This window comes from Muntiacus reevesi, chromosome 1 (genome assembly GCF_963930625.1).
Source record: "Muntiacus reevesi chromosome 1, mMunRee1.1, whole genome shotgun sequence".
Lineage (NCBI taxonomy): Eukaryota > Metazoa > Chordata > Mammalia > Artiodactyla > Cervidae > Muntiacus > Muntiacus reevesi.
This window is the reverse complement of record NC_089249.1, coordinates 229,867,790-229,892,107: the sequence shown is the minus strand read 5'-3', so window position 1 is coordinate 229,892,107 and position 24,318 is coordinate 229,867,790. Positions and strand designations below refer to the sequence as shown.

Here is a 24,318-nt window from a genome sequence, read left to right as displayed (position 1 = left end):
ATCCAAGGCCACAACAAAGACTACAAGAAACAAAAGTATGCCAGAAAAAAAAGAGTGAAAAGATTAGACATTTATTAATACTATATGTCAAGCGCTATATTCAGCTCTTTCTTCTTCAGTTATCATGACAACTGGATAAAATCGGTGTTATTATTATAACCAATTTACAGATAAGGTAACAAAGAAAACATGAATTTAACCAATTTGTTTACGTTCACCCAGCAAGTAAGTTTGGAATTGGAATTCAATTCAGATCTGACTTTAAACCATAATCTTAAATCTTTATCCTGTATTCCCTCCAAACAGTGCAGAACATATTTTGAGTCCTAAAACTCTAAAATACCAAAAGAACAGAGCAGAACACAGAGGAGCATCTCTCTGATGTCCCATCACTGGTGCAGAGGTATGCTGAAAAGTATGGGGAGGTCACCCATGGAAGATAGAAGCTCTGTCCAGCTCAGTCCATGAAAACTGTGACTCATGAGTCAACAGCCAGGGATAGCCCTGAAGAAAGGGGATTATACAAGAGGAGTCAGGAGAGTAGGGAAGGGAAGCCATGGCGACTCCTTCTCTATCTTCTGTCAAGAAGATGGGTTCCTTCCTCCTACACTGCTGGTAGGAATGTAAATTGGTGCAGTAAGGCAGTTCCTCAAAAAGCTTAAAATAGAGTTGCCATATGATCCAGCAATCCCACTCCTCGGCAAACACCCAGATAAAACTATAATTCAAAAAGATACATGCACCCTTGTGTCACAGCAGTATGGTTTACAACAGACAAGACATGGAAGCAACCTAAATGTCCATCAACAGATGAATAGATCAAGATGTGGTATATATATATATATATATATATATATATATATATATATATATACACACAATAGAGTACTACTCAGCCATAAAAAAGAATGAAATAATGCCATTTGCAGCAGCGTGGTTGGACCTCGAGATTATAATACTAAGTGAAGGAAGTCAGAAAGACAAATGCCATATGATCTCACTTATATGTGAAATCTAAAATATGACACAAGTGAACTTATCTACAAAACAGGAACAGATTCACACACAAAAAGAACAGACCTGTGGTTGCCAAAGGGGAACAGGGCTAGGGGAGGAATGAATTGGGAGTGTGGGGTTAGCAGATACATACTATTACATAGAGAATGGATAAACAACAAGGTCCTACTGTATAGCACAGGGAACTATATTCAACATCCTGTGATAAACCATAATGGGAAAGAATATAAAAAAGAACGTATGTATATGTTTAACTGAATCACTTGGCTGTACAGCTGTAAATCAACTATACTTCAGTCATTTTTTTTTTAAAAAGATGGATTCTTAACATCGTTTTGAATTTGAAGGAGAGTCCTGGGCCAGATGCAGATAAAATAATCTATAAACAGTTCCTATTTCCCACGTGCCTAGGAATATACACCAACTAGCACCATCAATGAAAGGGCGAATGTATTCAAAGTTAGTTCTGGACTCACCAGCCTGACCTGCAAAGTCTCTATGAGAACAAGAAAAACCCTGAAATGGAGGCAGGATGGTAGGGCATGATTTCATGGCACTGCTTTGATTGAGCAGTTCTCACCTCTCAGATGCCTCCCATCCTGCAACGCTTGGCAGTCTAAAACCACTTCCTTCTCCACCACATTATGCCATCACTGGCACTGGGGTTGCAAATTTGTCAATGAACTATTTTATGTTCTCCTCCTTGCCATCTGGAATATTAGCTCTCTAATGAATTGCTTTAACTTAGGCGTTTGTTTTTTTTGACAAATGTGACTTTTAGTTGAATTATACAACATTCATAAATAGCAAATGCTGGCTGATTAGAATCAACGAAAACTCTTAAGTGCTGCCAGCAAAAATGGGCCCTTAGCTGCACATGTTACTTGCACAGCCTAATCATTTGAAAGGCACCAGATTATTTTTGGAAAGAACTTTTTACACATACACTTATATAATCTGTTATGCATGTGAATATACATATATATATATGTGTGTGTTTGAATTTGGGTGGATTCTTGCAAGCCAGCCATGCTATGAATAGAAGAATTAGAGACACTTGGATTAGAAGTTAGGCACACTTAGGTTTGAATCCTACCTCTACCACAAACTATGTGAACTTGGGTATGTTTCTTAACCTCTCTGTGTCTCTAGCTCCTCTTATGTAAAAGAGAGATAATAAATCCCATGCAAGACTGTCTCAGGGAGTAAATAAGATCATGCACGGCACAGTGTCTGGATACAGTGTGTCTCAAAAATTAGTAACTATTATCACCACAATGATGTTCTATTTATAGAGGATTATGCTAGACAATATTTGGAATCTCTATATTTGTTCCTTTCTGAAAATTGCCACCAGGATGGGTCTCCAAAGCCATATTTACATTATATGACACTGCTTTAGTGACTGGGCAAGATAAGGAAAATAAGGAAATGTGAATTGGGGAAATTTTTTAATGCTCACCCAGCCACTGGGTTCTTGATGTCATCTGGCAGATCTTCTTTCCTGAAAGTTTGGATTAGGAATCAGTTCCCACTGGTCCTCTGCACTAAGAAACTGCAAGACTGGTCATGTTTGGCAACGTGCACGTCAAGGCAATAAAAGTCAGTCTACTGAAAGATGTAGATGTCGGGAAAGGAGGCCTGACTGAGACTTGAAGTCAGAGTGGTGCCTTGGTTCTGACAAGTTTTCCACTTCCACGAGAAACTCCATTTCATCAGTCTATCTATTTATCAATCTATCAGTCTCCCTTTTGTTTACTACTTGGAGTGGATTTCCAACATCTTTAACCAAAAGATCTTTGCTAACAGTGTCATCTCTGTGCATGAGGCCACCAGATCTTGTCTGTGTAGCTCAGATAGACTAAGTATTTGACATGTACCTGGTTATTACAGAAAAGAAGTTTATGCACACACACACCCTTATGTTACCTGTTTCCAACCATTGAGGTACATTAAGAAGAAAATCAAAATACTTGTGTATAATGATGTACATAAGGAAGTCACGCAGGTAAGGAAAAGAAGAAAGAATTAAAAGAAAGTCACTGATATTCCTGGTCTTACAATAACAGGTCATCTGATGACTTTCCAGAACTCAAACAAGAAGGGCGAGACCCTGGGTCTTTACCTGGTGTCGCACTGGATACTGTTGGCCACTGCTGATCGGGTCCCCCTGGACCAGCCCGGAGAATGCCAGCCTCCTCCAGATGCACAGAGCTGAGTAAACACACAGACCCAAATAAAAGTTAGACCATAAATGTCTTTCTAGCTCTCCTTCCACCCTCAGAAAGTGCTTGCATCTCTGGAGGCAGGACTCAGCTCACAATTTCTACTCGTACTTAAACTGAAGCAATTACTATCGAGCAGCCACCTTGCATAAAATGCAAAAGCATTGCTGACTTACTGCCTGCTACACCATGCAGAAGATAAACGTGTTTTATCTTTATAGCAATTTTGGTTTTCATTAAAGCCGTGTGGTGTTCATTAAATCTAACAGGAAGCCCATCAGAGGGCTAAAAAAATGCCACTTTATCATCTTAATGCTGAAGCAGATGAAGAGAGCTTATTTTCAAAAGCCCCAAGTTTCTTTTGCTGGTTCTCTGATTTCTGGGTTTTCTGTAGGACAGAGGAAAGCACAAACATTATTTGCTGGTAATTATAGTATTATTCTAGTTTTGCCCAATTATTTCCTAACTTTATTTTCTGTTTCATCATTCTTTATTTTTTCCTCAAAGAAAACCCACCCTACATATCCTGGGACTAGAGAAAGTTTATTATCACCATTCATGAACCCCAATTCAGAAGAGATTAACTCCACATGAAATACTGCAAAGGAGTGAGACATGAACTGGGAGATCCTTAGAGGTAAGCCGAGATAGAACGTAAACTGTTCATGGGCAGAGAGAACATCATATTCATTTATGTATGTGTAATGTAAGCACATATGAAACTCTCCAATATTTTTTGGATGAAGAAAGGAATGAATGGGACCCTAAGAATAAATATCACCCAAGAAAACCGTCACCAAGATAAGAGAACTCTCTGAAACTAGACATTGATTCACCTTGGAAATTAAGTTACTGAAGTAAAACTTAGAGGACAACTGCCTGAAGAGGTCATGTGACTCAATAGAGCAGGCAAATTTGAAATATTATGGGGGGAAGTTCTCTCAATTCAACATTCTTTTCCTTTTTTTTTGGCCACATCATGTGTCCTGTGGGATCTTGGTTCCCTGACCAGGGATTCATGCACCCTTAGCAGTAAAAGATCAGAGTCCTAACCACAGGACCACCAGGGAATTCCCAATATCCTCTTACTCCTTGACTTCAAACAACATATCTGGTGGAAATTCACTCAATAAGCTCTGCTCTATTGCTGTTCTTCCCTTCATCTATATACTAGAATTTTCTCTTTTTTCCAAATATTAATATCATTCAGGTACTGCCGAAGGTGTTGCTGGAGCCTACCAACAAATTATATGGATTCAATTAGATTCTCTCTGAAGATATAACTACCCTGGGAACCAGCTCAGCTCAAGCAGAATTTTCAAAGGACAGGTACACAATATCTGAGGCTAGAAAGGTCAGGAAGCCAAGCATATGCGTGAAAAAGATGAGTATTACTTAAGTTCACAACTTAACATACGCTCCATGTACTACACTGTGAGGAATAAATAACTTTTAGTTTTCATTTTTATTTCCTTTCTTATCCTACTTGAATCTTATGACATCTTAGTTGAAACCTGAATAGAAGCACATATGGCTTTTTTTTCACTTGAAAATGGAATAAGGAAGTGATATGTTTTAGCATTTTATTTTAATATAGTTTTAAAGGTGAATCTTATAGCTTTGGTACTTTTCAAATAAAGTATAATTCAACTGGGAGATAAAGAGTTGGTAACATAAACTATAATTTTTCCTATCATATAGTCTACCACAATAGCTCAGATGCAGGAAAAAGCATAAGATAGTTTCTAACAAATAGAATATTTCTTAAACCTAGTATAATGGCATCTGCCCAAGTGTTTCCGGCCTAAAGTTATGACCAGATTCTAGTGCAGTGTCTCACCAAGCTAACCTACTGATCTTCAGTCTTCAACTGATCACTTCTTGTTCAGAAAGAGCACCTAATATAATGATTTCTGCTCAATGTGAAATAAAATGGTTGGGAATATACTGACTTATTTGAATTTAATACATTTTTAAAGGGTTAAAGCCAATTTTTCATTAACTCAACACATACTCTGTAAACTCTCTCTTTAGAAATTGATCAAGATTTGGTTAAAGATCTACCCAAAAGCTGCCCAGATATTTTGAGGGGCTTAGCTCTGGAGTTTATTTCTTCTTTAAAACTAAATGATTCTGGTGGTAGTGAACATTAGTTGCTTGGCGCTCTCCATTTGGTTTCCCAAAGACACTCACAAATAATGAATCTTTTATTTGGCCCTGTAGCATGAATACTAGATCAGGTCTGGGAATAATGATAGTTAATCAATTACTGTCAAAGAGACAAAGTAGAGAAGGCAAAATTATATTTAATCTGAGTCTTAGAGTAATGCTATTACTCTAGATTAATTTAAAAGTAAGCTTGATTTGGTCTCCAGATATTCAATAAAGGCCCTTCACGTGGCTTATCCTCTGAGGAGTCCATGCCACTGAGGGCAGGCAATAAGACAGCAACAAGATGGAAAAGATAAAGAGATGCTAATAAGGGTGAACATGGACGAGAATAACAATTATGTGGCTAATAGGATATAAGAGTCAATGTGTGATGGAAAACCAAGGTGGACAACATAAGCATGTATTATACAATATACTCAAGTTCCAAAGCATCAGTGTTAGTTATCATTTTACGGGAGGGTCAGAAAGTATAGATAGAAAAAGGATAAAAGAAGTTCAAACTACATCCTTATAGAAATTTTCATGAGAAAAAGGTACACAGCTGCCTGTCTGTGACTTTACAGGGCACTCTTATTTGGCAGCACTTAATAAGCATTTGGCACTGACCACTTCCAGATACGGAGACAAAAATAAGTGTATTCCCCTGGCAACGTATTTAGGCATGTCAGTTTTGACAGCTGCTTCCGGCCTGTGAAGACTAGAGTTTATCTGATTCACACAGTTACAGTAACTTCTGACAAAAGAAGGAGGGAAAGACATACCTGTGCATTCCTGCCCTCAGGGAGGCAGAGTAACGCCAGTCAGGGTTGGGCTGTCGTGGCTGCAAAATCACAAAAGGAGTTTCTGTTAATATGGCAAAACAATGATCTCCTAGTGATGATGTTCACTGGTAAGTTGGTTCTTAAATATCTCCATGCATCTATTGAAAATATTGAGGTTGCCATTTCATATGCAACTCTAAGATGATATCCACACATACAGCACTTCAGAAGAAAATTAGTTCATCAGGGTCCATGCACAGATTAAATATCATGGAAAACTGAATTTAATGATGCTGTGAGGACCAGCTTTGGCTTTGCCTTGCTCCAAACAGGTCTATGTATTAACAAATACACACTACAGTGTATATATAAAATAGATAAACCACAAGGACTTACTATATACCACAGGGAACTCTATTTAATATCTTGTAACAACCTAAAATGGAAAAGAATCTGAAAGAGAATACATATGTATAACTGAATCACACAGTACACCTGAAGCTAATACAATATTATAAATAAACTATATTTCCATTAAAAAACAAAACACAGGTCTATGTTCCTAATGCAGCACTTATGGCAGGACAGTTTGTTCTGAAACAGGAAAAGTTTTCATTGTTTTTGCCCTCAAATGCCCCATTAAGGCAACATCCCCCGTTTGGTATTCTAGTTTATGACAGGCACAGGACTACACAAGTTCTGCTGGCCTCGCTGGACTGCAGAGCACTGCAATCTGCTGCTGGCTTTGCAGACTGCAGCATGTTTGACCCTGGACGGATATGCCCAGTCACAATGCCAACAACTGCTAACAGCCTCTTCTGCTGATCGAAGAGGAATACAAGGGAGAGGAAAGCAAGCCGTGGCAGGGTTTGACCTTGTTGTGCTGCATAATCCTTTTGATAAAATTGTACTTGTTTCCTGCTCCTCTGAGTGCTTTGCCTTCTTATTCAATTACTGTTCGCTAAGCTCTGCTTAACCGGAGCAGCTGAGACCTAAGAAGAACCTGACTCACTCTGCACCACCTATGTGTTGGAAAGATGGATTGCCCTGTGTCTACAAACTGTCAATTCAGAGTGAAGGGGACACAGAGGAAAATGTGGGTATCAGAAGACTGTTCTGGGAGTTATGTGCTGAGTAGGAGCTACTCAGGAGTCACCGGGGACAAAATCAATCACCACCACTATTCTGGTAACAATTAGCAAAAATTTTATTAAGTAAAACCTGTGACAGATGTTCCTCTCGATGTGTTTTCATGAACAGAGATTAAAGTACTTCTGTCAATCTATAAAAATGGTACTGATGAACCTGCAGGGCAGGAATAGAGATGCAGATGTAGAGAAAGGACTTATGGACACGGCAGGGGAAGAAGACGGTGGGACAAACTGAGAAAGTAGCACTGACATGTATACACGAGCATGTGTAAAACAGACAGCTAGTGGGAAGCTGCTCCACAGCGCAGGAAGCCAGCCTGGTGCTCTGTGATGGCCTAGAGGGGTGGGATGCGAGAGGGGAGGGAGGCTAGAGAGGGAGGCGATGTACATATACATATATACATATAACTATGGCTAATTCACGTTGTTTTACAGTAGAAACCAACACAGCATTGTAAAGCAATTATCCTTCAATTAAAAGTAAATTTTTTTTAAAGTATCTGGAAAAAAATATAATAAAGAGGTCCTGTCACTGAATACTGACGTCTATTTGAGTGGAAAGATGAAGAGATAGAGGTTGTATTTTGTATTTTCCTCTGGATTATAATTATCATATTTGGTAGACACAAGGCTACAGTAATGCCAATAGACTATTTCAAAATGTCAGTAAGTCTTGATCCTGTCATTCTTATAGTTCATTCAAGGGATACACAGTATTTCATAAACATATTTCTTCACAACATCCAGCAAAGAAGTGATCAGAATCTCAACTTCCAGGCAGACTTTGGGATGGTTAGACGATAATCTGAGATTTAGCCAAGTCAAGGCCCAGAAAAAGCGACAACTCTAGGATACTTTTGCCTCAAATGTCCCCATACACTAACTGCCCTCTCTAGTCCCTTCCATTCTGTTGGCAAGATACGAACATACAAGCTGCTTCACCCTTGGTTCTTGAGTTCACAAACTGCTATTGATATTCCTCATAAAGTAGCATAAAACTATCTACAGATGAAATGAAGGGGTCCCATTTTCTATCAGTGGTAGTAGAGGGAGCAACAGAGAAAATAATTGCAACCATTCGGTAAACCCAAAAAGTGATCAAAATACTTTTTATTAATCATGTCATCACCGGCTTTGCCCTGACAATCAGTAGCTCTGGTGTCAGCTTGTCAGCTATGAGACCGTTCCTTCAAGAAAGACTCTGACATCTGTTGAGCAAATGCTGCCAATTTTTCTATGACCGGGTAACATCCATGATGAAAACTGCTGATCTTGGGAACAAAATCACCAACTTCATTTTGCTGAAAGGCACAGTTCTAGCAAGATTGACCAGGAAACTCAGTCCATTACATAATCTCACTTCCTCAGCAACGTGTAATTTGTCATGCTGCTATTTTCTATACTAATTCTTCAGCAACACGATGCTTCTGAGATTTATTTGCCAGAATCATAGTTATGATACATCTTACAGCAATGAGATCAGGCAGGGAAAAGGTAAGGAAGAAAGTACTTAATATGTTTTAGGTATCCACACAATACTAGGCAATGGGATAAGCACTTTATACATATTACTGTATTTATCCTAACACCTTTGTTAGACCATAATCTCTATGAAAGGGACTATATATTTGTTTATAAAACATATAGATAGTCTCAAATATTCATAATAATAGTTATATACTCAGAAGCTAGCAAGGTTCAGGTATTGGACAGGCTTTTAAAATCCTTTCAAATAAATTAACTACCAAGCAATGGCAACATTATCATACTTAAATTACAAAAATTAGAAATCTGGAATTTTAGAGAAATTAATTGCCTGTCTCATAAGTAGGTCTGGCTGATAGTCATGTTTAGGTAGCCCTATGTGAAAAGGGAACTTCCCTGGTGGCTCAGATGGTAAAGCGTCTACCCGCAATGCGGGAGACCTGGGTTCGATCCCTGGGTCGGGAAGATCCCCTGGAGAAGGAAATGGCAACCCACTCCAGTATTCTTGCCTGGAGAATCCCATGGATGGAGGAGCCTGGTAGACTACATCCATGGGGTCGCGAAGAGTCAGACACGACTGAGCGACTTCACTTCACTTAATGTGAAAGTCATTATATATTATACAGTGGAAGCGACAAATAGATTTCAAGGGATTAGATCTGATAGACAGAGAGTGCCTGAAGAACTATGGACAGAAGTTTGTGACACTGTACAGGAGACAGTGATCAAGACCATCCCCAAGAAAAAGAAATGCAAAAAGGCAAAATGGTTGTCTGAGGAGGCCTTACAAGTAGCTGTGAAAAGAAGAGAAGCAAAAGCAAAGGAGAAAAGGAAAGATATTCTCATTTGAATGTAGAGTTCCAAAGAATAGCAAGGAGAGATAAGAAAGCCTTCCTCAAAACAGACAAAGGATTAATCTCAAAAATATACAAGCAACTCCTGAAGCTCAATTCCAGAAAAATAAACGACCCAATCAAAAAATGGGCCAAAGAACTACACAGACATTTCTCCAAAGAAGACATACAGATGGCTAACAAACACATGAAAAGATGCTCAACATCACTCATCATCAGAGAAATGCAAATCAAAACCACAATGAGGTACCATTACACGCCAGTCAGGATGGCTGCTATCCAAAAGTCTACAAGCAATAAATGCTGGAGAGGGTGTGGAGAAAAGGGAACCCTCTTACACTGTTGGTGGGAATGCAAACTAGTACAGCCACTATGGAAAACAGTGTGGAGATTTCTTAAAAAACTGGAAATAGAACTGCCATATGACCCAGCAATACCACTTCTGGGCATACACACTGAGGAATCCAGATCTGAAAGAGACACGTGCACCCCATTGTTCATCGCAGCACTGTTTATAATAGCCAGGACATGGAAGCAACCCAGATGTCCATCAGCAGATGAATGGATAAGGAAGCTGTGGTACATATACACCATGGAATATTACTCAGCCATTAAAAAGAATTCATTTGAATCAGTTTTAATGAGATGGATGAAACTGGAGCCCATTATACAGAGTGAAGTAAGCCAGAAAGATAAAGAACATTACAGTATACTAACACATATATACAGAATTTAGATAGATGGTAGCGATAACCCTATATGCAAAACAGAAAAAGAGACACAGAAGTACAGAACAGACTTTTGAACTCTGGGGGAGAACGTGAGGGTGGGATGTTTTGAAAGAACAGCATGTATATTATCTATGGTGAAACAGACCACCAGCCCAGGTGGGATGCATGAGTCAAGTGCTCGGGCCTGGTGCACTGGGAGGACCCTGAGGAGTCGGGTGGAGAGGGAGGTGGGAGGGGGGATCGGGATGGGGAATACGTGTAACTATATGGCTGATTCATGTCAATGTATGACAAAGCCCACTGAAATGTTGTGAAGTGACTGGCCTCCAACTAATAAAATAATATTTAAAAAAAAAAAAAAAAAGAAAGCCTTCCTCAGTGATCAATGCAAAGAAATAGAGGAAAACAACAGAATGGGAAAGACTAGAGAACTCTTCAAGAAAATTAGAGATACCAAGGGAATATTTCATGCAAAGATGGGCACAATAAAGGACAGAAATGGTATGGATCTAACAGAAGCAGAAGATATTAAGATATTAAGAAGAAGTGGCAAGAATATACAGAAGAACTATACAAAAAAGATCTTCACAACCCAGATGATCACGATGGTGTGATCACTCACCTAGAGCCAGACATCCGGGAAAGTGAAATCAAGTGGGCCTTAGGAAGCATTGTTACAAACAAAGCTAGTGGAGGTGATGGAATTCCAGTTGAGCTCTTTCAAATCCTAAAAGACGATGCTATGAAATTGATGCACCCAATATGTCAGCAAATTTGGAGAACTCAGCAGTGGCCACAGGACTGGAAAAGGTCAGTTTTCATTCCAATCCCAAAGAAAGACAATGCCAAAGAATGCTCAAACTACCATACAATTGCACTCATCTCACACACTAGCAAAGTAATGCTCAAAATTCTCCAAGCCAGGCTTCAACAGTACGTGAACCATGAACTTCCAGATGTTCAAGTTGAATTTAGCAAAGGCAGAGGAACCAGAGATCAAATTGCCAACATCCATTGGATCATTGAAAAAGCAAGAGAGTTCCAGAAAAACATCTACTACTGCTTTATTGACTTGCCAAAATCTTTGACTGTGTGGATCACAATAAACTGTGGACAATTCTTCAAGAGATGGGAATACAAGACCACCTGACCTGCTTCCTCAGAAAGCTGTATGCATGTCAAGAAGCAACAGTTAGAAGTGGACATGGACCAACAGACTAGTTCCAAATAGGAAAAGGAGTATGTCAAGGTTGTATATTGTCACCATGCTTATTTAATTTATATGCAGAGTACATCATGTGAAATGCTGGGTTGGATGAAGCACAAGCTGGAATCAAGATTGCTGGGAGAAATATCAACAACCTCAGATATGCAGATGACACCATCCTTATGGCAGAAAGTGAAGAACGACTAAAGAGCCTCTTGATGAAAGTGAAAGAGGAGAGTGAACAAGTTGGTTTAAAACTCAACATTCAGGAAACTAAGATCATGGCATCTGGTCCCATCACTTCATGGCAAATAGACGGGGAAACAATGGAAACAGTGAGACTTTATTTTGGGGGACTCCAAAATCACTGCAGATGGTGACTGCAGCCATGAAATTAAAAGACGCTTGCTCCTTGGAAGAAAAGTTATGACCAACCTAGACAGCATATTAAAAAGCAGAGGCATTACTTTGCCAGGTAATGTCTAGACTGACTAGGTCCGTCTAGCCAAAGCTATGGTTTTTCCAGTAGTCAGGTATGGATGTGAGATTTGGACTATGAAAAAAACCGAGCACTGAAGAATTGATGCTTTTGAACTGTGGTGTTGGAGAAGACTCTTGAGAGTCCCTTGGACTGCAAGGAGATCCAACCAGTCCATACTAAAGGAAATCAATTCTGAATACTCATTGGAAGGACTGATGTTGAAGCTGAAACTCCAATACTTTGGCCACCTGATGCGAAGAACTGACTTTTTTGAAAAGACCCTGATGCTGGGAAAGATTGAAGGCGGGAGGAAAAGGAGACAACAGAGGATGAGATGGTTGAATGACATCACCGACTTGATGGACATGAGTCTGAGCAAGCTCCAGGAGTTGGTGACGGACAGGGAAGCCTGGTGTGCTGCAGTCTGTGGCATCACAAAGAGTTGGACATGACTGAGCGACTGAACTGAATGTGAAAGTCTGTGTTTTAAATAACTTTGCATGGAACGACAGATACACTTTTTTCTCTTTTTTATGACTGACTTCCCCCAATATTGATTGATTTTAAAATGATATCAAATTAAAAGTAAAAAAATGTACATGGGTTTCATCTGAACTTGGTTAAACTTGGAAAAATTAAAGCTGAGAGGCTGACTACTGATATACCTGATACAATGAGACATATGTTTAGTTCTCTAATACTTGGATGGTACATCCCTGGGCTTTGCTTAATTTCTATAGGTAAAAAGCCCCAGTATGTTGTTTCAAAGAGCAGTCCTTCAGTAGAATAAGTCACAAAATTCCAGAAGTGGAAAAGCTGAATTAAGTAGTTCATGCAGGTGATGTAGTATTCAAGAACAACAATCCATTTACATTTCTATCAAAATCATAGCTGAGATTTGATTTATCCTGTAGTGGTATTATTTATACTATGGAATATTTCAGCTACAAAAGGGTGAATCACCTTTTCCAGGGCAGATCCTCTATGCCATTCATAAAATCATAGGACTACTCAGTGAAGTAAATGCTATTTTCTTATCATGGAAGTCCACGAAGAAATGGTCGTCTGAGAAAACAAGACTACATGTAGCATCTTCTTTTCCTTCCTAGTAGGAATCTATTAAAGATGTATCCACTGCAAATTTTTCAGTGATATTTTATGAACACTAATATAAATTATGGTACGCAAGACCCAAAAATGAACTCCAGGATCCCTACACCCCATGTGAATGCCCTGTATAATCTCCAAGACTGAATATGATGGGCCTTACTCCATGATCAAGTCATACTATATGGCACAGTTGGCCTTGAAAAAGGGAAATATAGGTGGGGATGATCTAATCATTCCAGTCTTTTAAATCTGGGTGTAGAGATCAGAGACAGAAATCAGAGAGATCTGAAGCATGAGAGAGAGTTCACAAGAGAAAATATTTTCCACTGTCAAAATATTCTCCAGCTCTGAAGATGGAGGGGGCCGTGGGGCAGGGACCTAAAGAAACCTGTAGGAACTCCAGCCAACAGCAAGTAAGAAAACAGGGAGCTCAGTCCTCAAGGAACTGCATTCTGCCCAACATCTTGAATGAACTTGGAAGCAGAATCTTTCTCGGAGTCTCCAAGAGAGAATTCAGCCTGGCAGACATGTTGCTTTCAGCCTTGTGAAAACCTGAGCAGAGAAGCCAGCCACAATGGGCAGGTAATAATTGAGTATTAGTTTTAACCATTAATCTGTGGTGACTTGTTACAAAGCAATAGGAAATGAATATATAAAACTGTTGGTCATCAATTGAGGCAAAAAGGAATCTAACATTTAAAATAATCACTGTTATGTTACATATTAGTCTTCTTGTAAATCAAAATGAAAAGATGATAAGTATGAGATTTCTAGGTGAATTGTAATCACACTCAGTGGCTCAGTCATGTCTGATTCTTTGCGACCCCATGGACTGTAGCCCGCCAGGCTTCTGTGGGGATTCTCCAGGCAAGAATCCTGGAGTGGGTTGCCATTCCCTCCTCCAGGGGATCTTCCTGACCCAGGGATTGAACCCTCCACTAGTGCCTCCTGGGAAGCCCCTCTAGGTGAATATTTACTTCTAAAAACAGTCATTTATAACCTTAATCCACAGAGCAGCAAAATAAAGTACACATAACTTTAAAACATACATAATGGTTCCAGTACAACAGAAAATGCTACGTCTGCTTAACTCTGGATGCACAGCCTGCTAGCACAGCAGTTACTTTCTCACTCACAGTTTTACTTCCCTGGAGCCCAGAGTTTTGACCCTGCAAGGCCAGAAAGGAACCAATGTTGCTTATGTGCCAAGGACCTAACATTCTTCTTCAATTTTTGAATTTTGGAGATTTCTTCGCATTTGTCAAGTTCAAATCCTTGAAAGCCAAAAAGTTGCATAATTTTTAGGCTAGCATATTTAAAACACTTCAGAGGGATTCTCTTGACCTTTGATTTTTGAAATCATGCTTTTAGATTAAAATACTCGAAATATTATCATATGAATAAGCCAAATTTATACTCATACTATAATATACACAAGAACATGGAGCCAGGTGAAATTTACAAAAGTCACATTAGAAGACATCTGTAAATCCCCACAGTTCAGCTAAACCTCTGGCTTGCTGGTGGTAATTTTTCCTCAAACATTTGCAAACTGACACCAACCTGACCTCTCACTGAGAGCAAAACTTGGTGGCCAACCAAGGCAAGTAGCCAGAACCGACTCTGCTATTCTGTCAAACAGACAGCATGCCAATAGACAATTTATAACATGCCAGCCTGTGTCCCTGCCGAGTGTTCTGAGTTAGACCAGATGCCCGTGTGCAGGCTCACTCCTGGGTCAGTACAAAGGGTAGGCCAATGACATTCAAGCTACAGTAAACAGATTTCTTCAACCATCAGAATATGTGCAAGATAAAGAGACAGAGAGGAGCTCAGCCATAATTCCATCTGGCTTAGCTGATTTGTAGAAAAGGGGAGGAAGGGGGTAATGTGAATAAATTATTGTATTCTTAGACCAAAGAAACCTTTTCTCAGAACAGCCCTATAAGCAAAACAGAAATGGCAAAACAAAACAGCCCCACCCATTCAAAAGTGACCATATGAGGATGAGACATTGAAATGGAAGCTCAGACACAATTTTTTTGCCTATTTTGACCACTGTGCAGTTTTTAATGAATTCACTACAATGGCACTTTACACGAAGTGTACATTCTGATCCAGGGCACAGTCAGTCACCAGCTAGAAGAGTCAGTCCTATGGGTAATAAATTAGGTGCCACTGAAAGGCGGGTTACTTTCCAGGTTACTACATCTAGAATTAGACTGAATATGTACACATAGCAGCAAAAATAACTGAAGATTTGGTGACTCCAAATGGCTTTAAAATAAGTGAAAGTGAATGTAAATATACCTCGTTTCTGCTACTCTCTTGTGATTTCTACATCTTGGGCCAACTAGTCCCAGTGAGGCCCAGTTGGACAATTCTGCCCAGAGCACTCAATGTGACTCATCTGCATTCACAGGACCACAGGTGCACAGAATCCACCATAAACTTTGTGTTTTTTTCTTGGTGATTGTAAAGAGGGTGCCAACCACATTCAATATGAGGTTTTCAGATCTCTCCAAAGAAAAATTCTGCCCCATTGTAAAACAGTTACTCCAAAAACCTCATTGCACAAGTGGCTCATGAAATAAACTCATTGGGGGATAAAATCTACTGAAAGATTAGTCTGGTGTTAAATACTGATATTTAATAAGCAACAAGAGAAACCAGAGAAAGAATGAAGATAAAAGATCTGTTGAACAGGTTTTGTCAATGGTAAAACAAATAAAAATATGCTAGTTTGGTAGTAACATTTTTTACTCACTGATCCTCCCATTGGTGACCTACTTTTATGCAAAGAATTCCTCTTTTTCCAGAGCAGTTTATTGACACTACTAGGTGAATCAGCAGTAGCCTAAATGCCTGAGTATCCCATATCAACAGGAATATAAGCAATGAGATTTCTATCTATAACATTTCAAAAGGAACAGTCTTTGGAGTTAGACAGATATGACTTAAAATACCACTAGTAGAGTGACTGTGTACGTTACTTAACCTCTCTGATCTTGTTTCCTCACATGCTAGATGTTGATAAGTATTTGTTTAATGTATGACTTACAGGTAATGAAACCATACATATATTGCAGTGCAGAATATTTTTATATATAGCTGGGTGGTCAGTGAGCACAAATGCCTTATTCATCTTTTCCAGTCTCCAACTAATTTTAGGCACATGGAATTAATTGCACCCCAGGACTCTCCTGTCATCTGAAAGGACTGGGTAGAGAAGACAGAAAGCCTAATGTGAGAATTTAACAGGTTGATCTAGCGGTGATGACTTTCAGAGTTGAGTGATTTCTGTCCCCATTTTGCCATGCTATGACAACATGACTCACTCTCTCTGTGTAACCCCAAGTATTCCAGGAGCTGCAGATAGGCACTGAATTTCCAAAAGCGTCTGGCAAAAATTTGCCATTATTAAAATCAAGCACTCTCCTGGCAAAATCCCACAGAAGTAAGCACTTTTCTGACACAATTTTCTCCCTAGATTAAAGGTTTGTGAACCAAAGCACATATTAACACACAGGTCAGTGTGAGACAGAAATAGTTCACATATCAAATTGTCCCAAGCTTTGAGTCAGGAGAGGGAGGGTAAGAGTTCACTCTCCTTGCTTCTGGCTCACAGCTGGTAGCAAAGCTCGCCTGCCCTGCTCTCTGTAGAGAGGCTCATGAGGACTTCTCAGGAATTTGTTCAGCAAATGTCTATAGCATCCTTATTTAAAATTAAGCCCTTCTGCTGCTGCTGCTAATTCACTTCAGTTGTGTCCGACTCTGTGCAACCCCATAGACAGCAGCCCACCAAGCTCCCCTACATGCTGCCAAAAGCTATGAATTCCAAAAGAATTCTGGAAACTCCTTGATTCCCCACCCCCTGTTCTTAATCTGCAATCTGCCTCTGGTGACTGCTCAGTATTGACTAACACCAGGCTCTTCAGATAAATCTACCTTCAATGTACATGGAAATTCTCTCAATCCATCTCTGTTCTACTCTATGCTTATGCATTAATTTCCTGAAGATGAGCATGAATTTAGAATGTGAAACTATGGACAATAATAAAAAGACAGCAATATGTCAATGAAAACACATCACAAAAATATAGGAGGGACAAATACTATTAATTCATTTTGCAGTACCTCTGAAAGTCCTAGCTACAAAGTAGTTGTTTGGGAAGAAACAATTTATCACTATTTATGAGATAAAATTTTAACTTCTGAAATTCCATTTAAAGTGTCACAGAAAATGCATGTGGAGACAAACACACGACACAAAACACATGTGCTATCCAACATACACATCCTGCATGTAATGAGCAAACAAGCCTTACGCCTACTTAAAACCTAAAACCAGTGTGTCTACTAACACCTGTCCTTTGTGTACGATAAGTCCCACTTTCCGAGGCTTTTGTAGCTAGATTCAGAAAATGAACATGTGCTTTGGAACATACTGAAGTATTATTTAAAGTATTATCATTTAAGTTAAAGACAGGAGGGCCTTGAAGAGGCTGCTTCACATCTCATCAAAACATTAGAAACTGTTAAGAGGGAATCAGACCACACTTACTCTAAATGCAGGGAAATCCTCTTACAATGAGTTCACACAATGCCAAGAAAGGTGACTAAGGGCAGAATTCTTCCCCCCTTTCTTTCTCCCCAACCCCAGCTTGTCTCAGGCTTCACCATACCCTCACATCCCTAGTCCACTCATTCTAACATCTTCATGGTCCAATCAGACAAATTGGTTCCCGGCCTTACTATCATTCATCTCCTCTGACAGCCCCTACAGAAGAGTTACCACAGCAAACAGCCAAAACAAACTGTCTTCAGGGGAGAGGGTCCACATTCTATGGTCTTATCAACTCTGATAAGAGTTTCTAGCAGATCATATCACATTAGTACAATGCAAAACTAATATTAGAAATATTAACTGGATTAACTAATATGAACTAATATCCAGAAATATTAACTAGATACTTTACACTGTAGATAGTCCAAGGTATAAACAGTATGGAAAGCATACAGAGGTGACCACCATAACCCTGAAGTCTAAGAACTTTGAAAAAACAACACTCCTCAAGGGTTTCAAAAGAGAACTTGCCCTGTAGATGACATGGAACAAGCCCTTCCTCCTTGAGTCTCATAACATCACCCCCTATAGCACCATCTTATTCTCAGGCCTATCCTATTTCTCTACAAAGCTGGGCTTGAACACCACACACTTAAGACAAACCCTCATTTCTCAAACAATTTTTTAGTCAAGTCTTTACATATCTGAAAAGAAAAGGGAAACCAAAAGAATTCTCTAGTGCTATTTTTCTAGAGAGGAAAACACATTAGATTATAACCCAGTCACAGGTACTACACATATTCAGTTTACCGGATAACCCTTGTCATTGTTAATAACTCAATAAAGCCAACCACATGACAGTGGTGGAGGGGGTGAAAAATGCAAGACTTTGTGGAAGACCCCTTGACTACCATCTCACCTCATTTTGAGGAACAGCTTCATTTTTGAGAATAATCAGGTTCCCAGCACTCTGCCCACTTTGGCCTGTGAGGTGCCTGCTGTCACCTGCCGCTGCTTGGGCTCCCCCAGGTCCCGGTCCTGTCTGTGCCCCTGTATTGTAAAACATGAAGGTGTCGCTCCCTGAGCCTGCTGTCAGACAGGCCTTGTAGCAGTAGGTCTTGGTGAGGGAGCCGTTCCCTCGCACTTCGATGAAGTGAGGCTGCACTTTGAGGCCGGGAGGTATCCTGGCATCAATGTTGTTATTGGCCTGCTTGTAGAGTTCTGGAGGGCACCGCTCCCTCACTCCACAGAAGCCTCCACAGCACGTGGTGCCGTAAGCTGTGTAGCGGTAGCACTTGATGATGCTCAAAACAATGATTGTCAACAGAAATATAAAAGACACTGTGCTTAGTGCTATTATGAGATAAAGTGTAATTTCAGAGTATGTCCGAGGACTTCTCACATGTCTCTGAGTGTCAGGGAGGATTCTGGAAACCCTATCCACCACGGCTACTGTAATGGCCACAGAGGCTGACAGCGATGGCTCTCCATTATCTCGGACCACCACGGTCAGGTTGAAAGTGGTTCCAGTCTCATCTCCCATCTTCCTGGTAGTCCTAATTTCTCCTGTGTGGAGCTCTACTTTAAAGAGGTCCAGGTCAGAAATCTGGGACAGATGGTAAAAGAGCCAAGCATTCTGCCCAGAATCTGAGTCCATGGCTATGACTTTAGTGACCAGGTAGCCAGCAGGGGCAGTTCGAGGCACCATTTCAATGGCTACTGATGAATTGGTTGAGGTAGGGTACAGGATGTGAGGGGCGTGGTCGTTCACGTCCACTACATACACATTGACGGTCACAGTGCTGCTCAGTGGTGGGCTCCCATTGTCTCGGGCCTCCACAATCACAAAAAACTCCCGAAACTTCTCATAATCAAAGGAGTTGACAGCATAAAGGCTACCACTGGCACTGTTAATGGAGACATAGGAGGTGACTGGCAGCCCTTGAACCTCCCTCTCCAGGAGGGAGTAGGCCACCTCCGCATTCTCCTTTTCATCTGGGTCCGTGGCTTGCACAGTGCAGAGCAACACCCCTGGCAAATTGTTCTCCTCGATGTAGATGGAGTAGGAGTCCTTTGGGAAGCTGGGGGGGTTGTCATTGATGTCAGAGATCTCCACCTGCAGTGTCCGCTGGGACGTGAGCTGTGGCACCCCCCCATCAGTGGCAGTCACCGTGATGTTGTAGGCAGCCACCCGCTCCCGGTCCAGGGGTCCACTCACCACCAGTGTGTAGGAGTTTCCAAAACCATTCAGTCGGAAAGGCAGTGCGGCCTCCAGGCCCAGGCTCACCTTCCGGTTGGGACCCGAGTCTTGGTCATTGACACTGAGAAGGGCCACAACAGTGTTGGGGGCAGCGTCCTCTGGCACTGGGCTGTACAGGTCCGTGAGCACCACCTCTGGTGCATTATCATTCACGTCCACGATATCCACCAGCACCTTGCAGTGACCCACCATGGGCACCGGACCCCGGTCAGTTGCCTGCACATAGATCTGGTAGGAGGAGGCCTCCTCGTAATCCAGCGCTCCGCTGACCCGCACTTCCCCCGTGCTGGCGTCGATGCTGAAGAGCTGTCTCTCCCGGTCCGACGTGTAGCTGCTCAAGGAGTACGTGAGCTCGCCATTGGAGCCCTCATCCGGGTCGGAGGCATTCAGCTTCACCACCAGCGTGCCTGGGGGCGAATCCTCTCGAAGGTGGACGCGGTAAGTGGACTGGTCGAAGGCGGGAGAATTGTCGTTAGTGTCCAGGACTCGCACCGAGATCTGCGCCGTGCCGGAGCGGGCTGGGCTGCCCCCGTCCACAGCTGTGAGAACCAGGTGGTGCAAGACTGCCTGCTCGCGGTCTAGGCCCTTCCGCAGCAGCAGCTCCAGGACCTTACTGTTCTCTTGCAGGGGCTTCAGGTCCAGCTCGAAGTGCTCATTGGGGCTGAGCTCGTAGGTCTGCACCGAGTTGGTGCCCACGTCGGGGTCCTGCGCGCTCTCTATGTGAAAGCGCGCTCCAGGGGCCACCGATTCGCTTACCTGCAGCTGGTAGTCGGGCCGCGGGAAGCGGGGCGAGTTGTCGTTGATGTCCAGTACCTCCACCTCTACGGCGCTCACCGCCACCGGGCTGTGTGCCAGCACTTCCAGGCTGAGCAGGCAGCGAGGCCGCTGCTCGCACAGCGCCTCCCGGTCAATGCGCTCGTTGACGAAGAGCGCTCCATTGGTCAGGTCCAGCTCCAGGTAGCGCGGGCTGGGCGCACCCAGGTGGTGGATGCGCAGGCAGCCCGGCCCCAAGCGCCGCAGCTCCAACCCCAGCGCACGAGCCACGTTGCCCACAGGCGCGCCGGGTGCCTGCTCCTCCGGCACCGAGTATCGCAGCTGGGAGGCCGCTGGGCTCGGCAGCAGCAGGAGAAGCTGCAACAGCGGCAGCCAGGACATGGGCGGCTGGAGTCGCAGATGCACTGTCGCCCCGGGTCTGGTGCCCGCCAGCTCCATCGCCACTGGCCACGGCGGAGGCAGCCGGGCAGGGCCGGAGGCAGCAGCTTCCCCAGCCTTGCTCCACGCCCCGGCCGCGCCTCCGCCTCCGCTCGTGCCGCCCAGCGCCCGCTCCCCCACACCTCACGTGCCAGCAAACGCTAGCAAATGCCGGGGGCCGCTCCTCTCGTGGGCCTTTCGGAGGGCTCCTGGCCCCGCCGCCAGCCCCGGCTCCCCATATCCCAGCTCATCCGCTCGCCGCCGAGTCGCTCTGCCCGGCTTCGCTTCCTTGCCGCCGCCGCCGCCGCTGGTCCAGTGGGAGGGAAGAGGAAGCAGAAGGGGAGGGGGAGGAGTGCTCAGCAAGTCCGGCTCCGATTCCGCACCGAGGTGGCGGACGATGACCGACCCGGTCTGCCCAGTCGCTCCAACCACTCCAGCCCCAGCTCCTCTACCCCGGGCCCGCCGCGATCCCGGCGGACCGCGGGAACACGGCCACTCCCTTTCTCCCTGCCCCCACTGTTCTGTTCAGCCCGTCTCCACGGTCCCTCGGCTGCTGCACAGGTCTTGTAAGCAGATTCTAGGAAAAGCTGCTAAGTCTCTAGGATTCGAGCTATCAGCTCCCAAGAAAAGATTTCCAAGCGCAATTCAAGAAAATACACCGAGGGCCTCAGCTAAGTACGGGTATCTGGGCGGCGGCTTCACGTTCAAAGAAACAAACGCTAGAGACACACTCTGGAGGATGACGGGGATTATTTCTCTGACCCCAGCATTTTCCCTGAATACTAAATACTGCAGAAAGTGTTCAACTTCTAGAGCAGAGGGAAGGGGTGGCAAGTGCTGTCCTCTTTCGCGGAGCAGACCTAAAACTAGCATCCTGGGATCCAACACTCGATTCTGCTCCTAGCCGAATGACCTTTACTTTCAGTGTGTGCCTTGGCAAATAACCAATATTTCAGGTTTTGAAATTATTTTAAAAAATTGGTTCCATGAAGCTGCAGGCTAAGCTCTTACTTTAACACTTTTGATCATAGTGGGGAGAATCTGGTAAAATTTTAAAGAGATTCTTCCTTCAAGCTTTTCCTCACTGTACTTCAAATCTTTTTCATTTATCACCCAAAACATTTTCTTTGTTCTTTCAAGTGATTTAATTTTTTTCTTTAATGGATGACAATGTCAAGAGCCTGCAAAACCATTACATCAAGATTGTTACTCTTGATTTCCCAAGCCTGTCCAGAAGTTGGAATCCATTAATGCTTTGCAGTGAAAAGTCTGCTGTTATTAAGCAAAATGTGGGAGGCTAGGATTTATCTTACACTACCAGGCAGCAGTTTCAACGACTGCAGCTCATATTCCATAAATACGAGGCTCCTCTACACCTGCTGGTCTCTGCAGGTGTAATACACCCCTTGTATTGCTGCAGAGGCAACAAAAGGATAACCAGTTGCCTTCAGTGAACAGGAAGGCAGAAGGGTCAGAGGAAGCCTTTCTGTGCTGTGTCACTGCCTCTGCTTCTCTGTTCTGAGCATCCACTTTCCCCAGTTCTTCTCATCTATTCTATAAGAGTTTAAAACTCAATGCCCCACTTAAAAAAAAAAAAAAAAAAAAGGACTCACTCCTTCTCTTCTTTCAGCATCCTCTCACCCCTTGATCTTCTGCTGTGGGTCATTTCCTAGCTATGAACTGCAACAAAACTAGAACAAGACCTGACATTTGACATGCTTCGCTCCTTCAGGGGGTGAAGGGGCCAAGGCACCCAGGTTTCAAAGGTCTGGACTAGGGCATCTCTTCTTCCCACACACCAAGTGCACCCTTTGACAACTCCACAACCTAACTCATTTTATTCCAGAGAAGCTCCCAGCTTCCTTCTATCTCTTCCTTCTGTGTCTTCTATGTGCTGCTGCTTATTTGCCCTCTTCGTTCCCTCAAGGGTGCAGAGAGGGAAGCAATTTCCATCACATTCTATTTCTATCTCCTTTCCTAGGCCTCTGGCTTCTCCCTCTGTCAGCTTCCTTCCAAAATGTCCCTATAGTAACTCTGTCTCTGTTTGCTGTGGTAATTTGATCTCAGAAAGCCTTAAACTCTCAAGTGCATGAATTGTAGGTCTGGCCTATGTCTTCACCCATTACTTATTTCTGAAAATAAATGGCTTATAAGTGGAATCAAGTTATAAGTTGTCAGGAAGAATGACCTTTTCTTCCCTCATCTCCTCCCAGGCTTTCATAGTCACTGCCACCTCTGCCCACAACTCGGAAACCTGGTCACTAGGCATTGACCATGAATGGACCTGTGCCCCTGACAAGATCGCAGGCTCTTAAGGAAGAGATGAAAATGACAGAGGCTTGGTAATGTTTTTAATGGAAGCCCCCAAGTGTCAACTCAGGAGAAAAATCAGGGCTCTTCTCTTAGTAATCTTGCCATCTTCCAGCAAGGACATTTGCCAGGTTGTCCATCTTGATGTGTCAGGATCATAAACTTCAAATAGTGCCTACTCCCTCGATGGCTGAGAAGGCAAACAGCACCAGTGCAAATCAGCCACCTTTTCAAAGATGTACTAAAGAGATGGTGTACTCTGTATTTGGCACTCCAGTGATTTAGTTCCTCATATATTGTACATGTCTCATGCCAACCTTACTAGTTGGTGGAATGGGATTGTTTAGACTGTTGGCAGGTGCCCTGTCCGTGAATATTAGTACTAATGCCTCGGCCACACCACTATGCACTCCTTCCTTTCCTCAGACCTTCCAGAAGCTCTACAGAAAAGCAGAGTAGCACAGTGATTAGTAATACAGACTTTGAAGTCAGTCACACCCCTGCCAATGACTAACCATGTGGCCTTGGTCATGTTATATAACTTGAAACTTTAGCTTACTCATTATAATTGGGGAAGACAATTTTAAGTAAACTCATAGAATCATTACAATTACATGAAATGATGTATATAAAACAATCTTAGGGAGATTAAAGAGGTACAAACTTCCTCTTATAAAATAAGTCACAGGTATGAAACGTACAGGATGGGAAAATAGTCAGTAATAATGTGATATCTCTATATAGTGACAAATGCTAACTAGACTTATTGTGGTGATCATTTTGTAACACACAGAAA

General features: G+C 42.4%; 1 protein-coding gene across 6 annotated transcripts in view; it reads right to left on the bottom strand.

The window, feature by feature from the left end:
- The window catches only part of LOC136156201 (protocadherin alpha-C2), a 126,387-nt gene that overhangs the window by 27,077 nt on the left and 74,992 nt on the right, over positions 1–24,318 (bottom strand). For 4 of the 6 annotated variants that reach the window (XM_065918722.1, XM_065918723.1, XM_065918725.1 and 1 more), the window contains exons 2-3: positions 6,176–6,234; positions 3,143–3,231 (exon numbers count right to left, since the gene is read on the bottom strand). In XM_065918722.1, coding sequence (XP_065774794.1) covers positions 3,143–3,231; positions 6,176–6,234 — 148 coding nt within the window. Of the gene's footprint in view, positions 1–3,142; positions 3,232–6,175; positions 6,235–18,680; positions 21,361–24,318 lie in introns of those variants that run through there. The other 2 variants (XM_065918719.1, XM_065918721.1) reach the window with 1 other exon arrangement.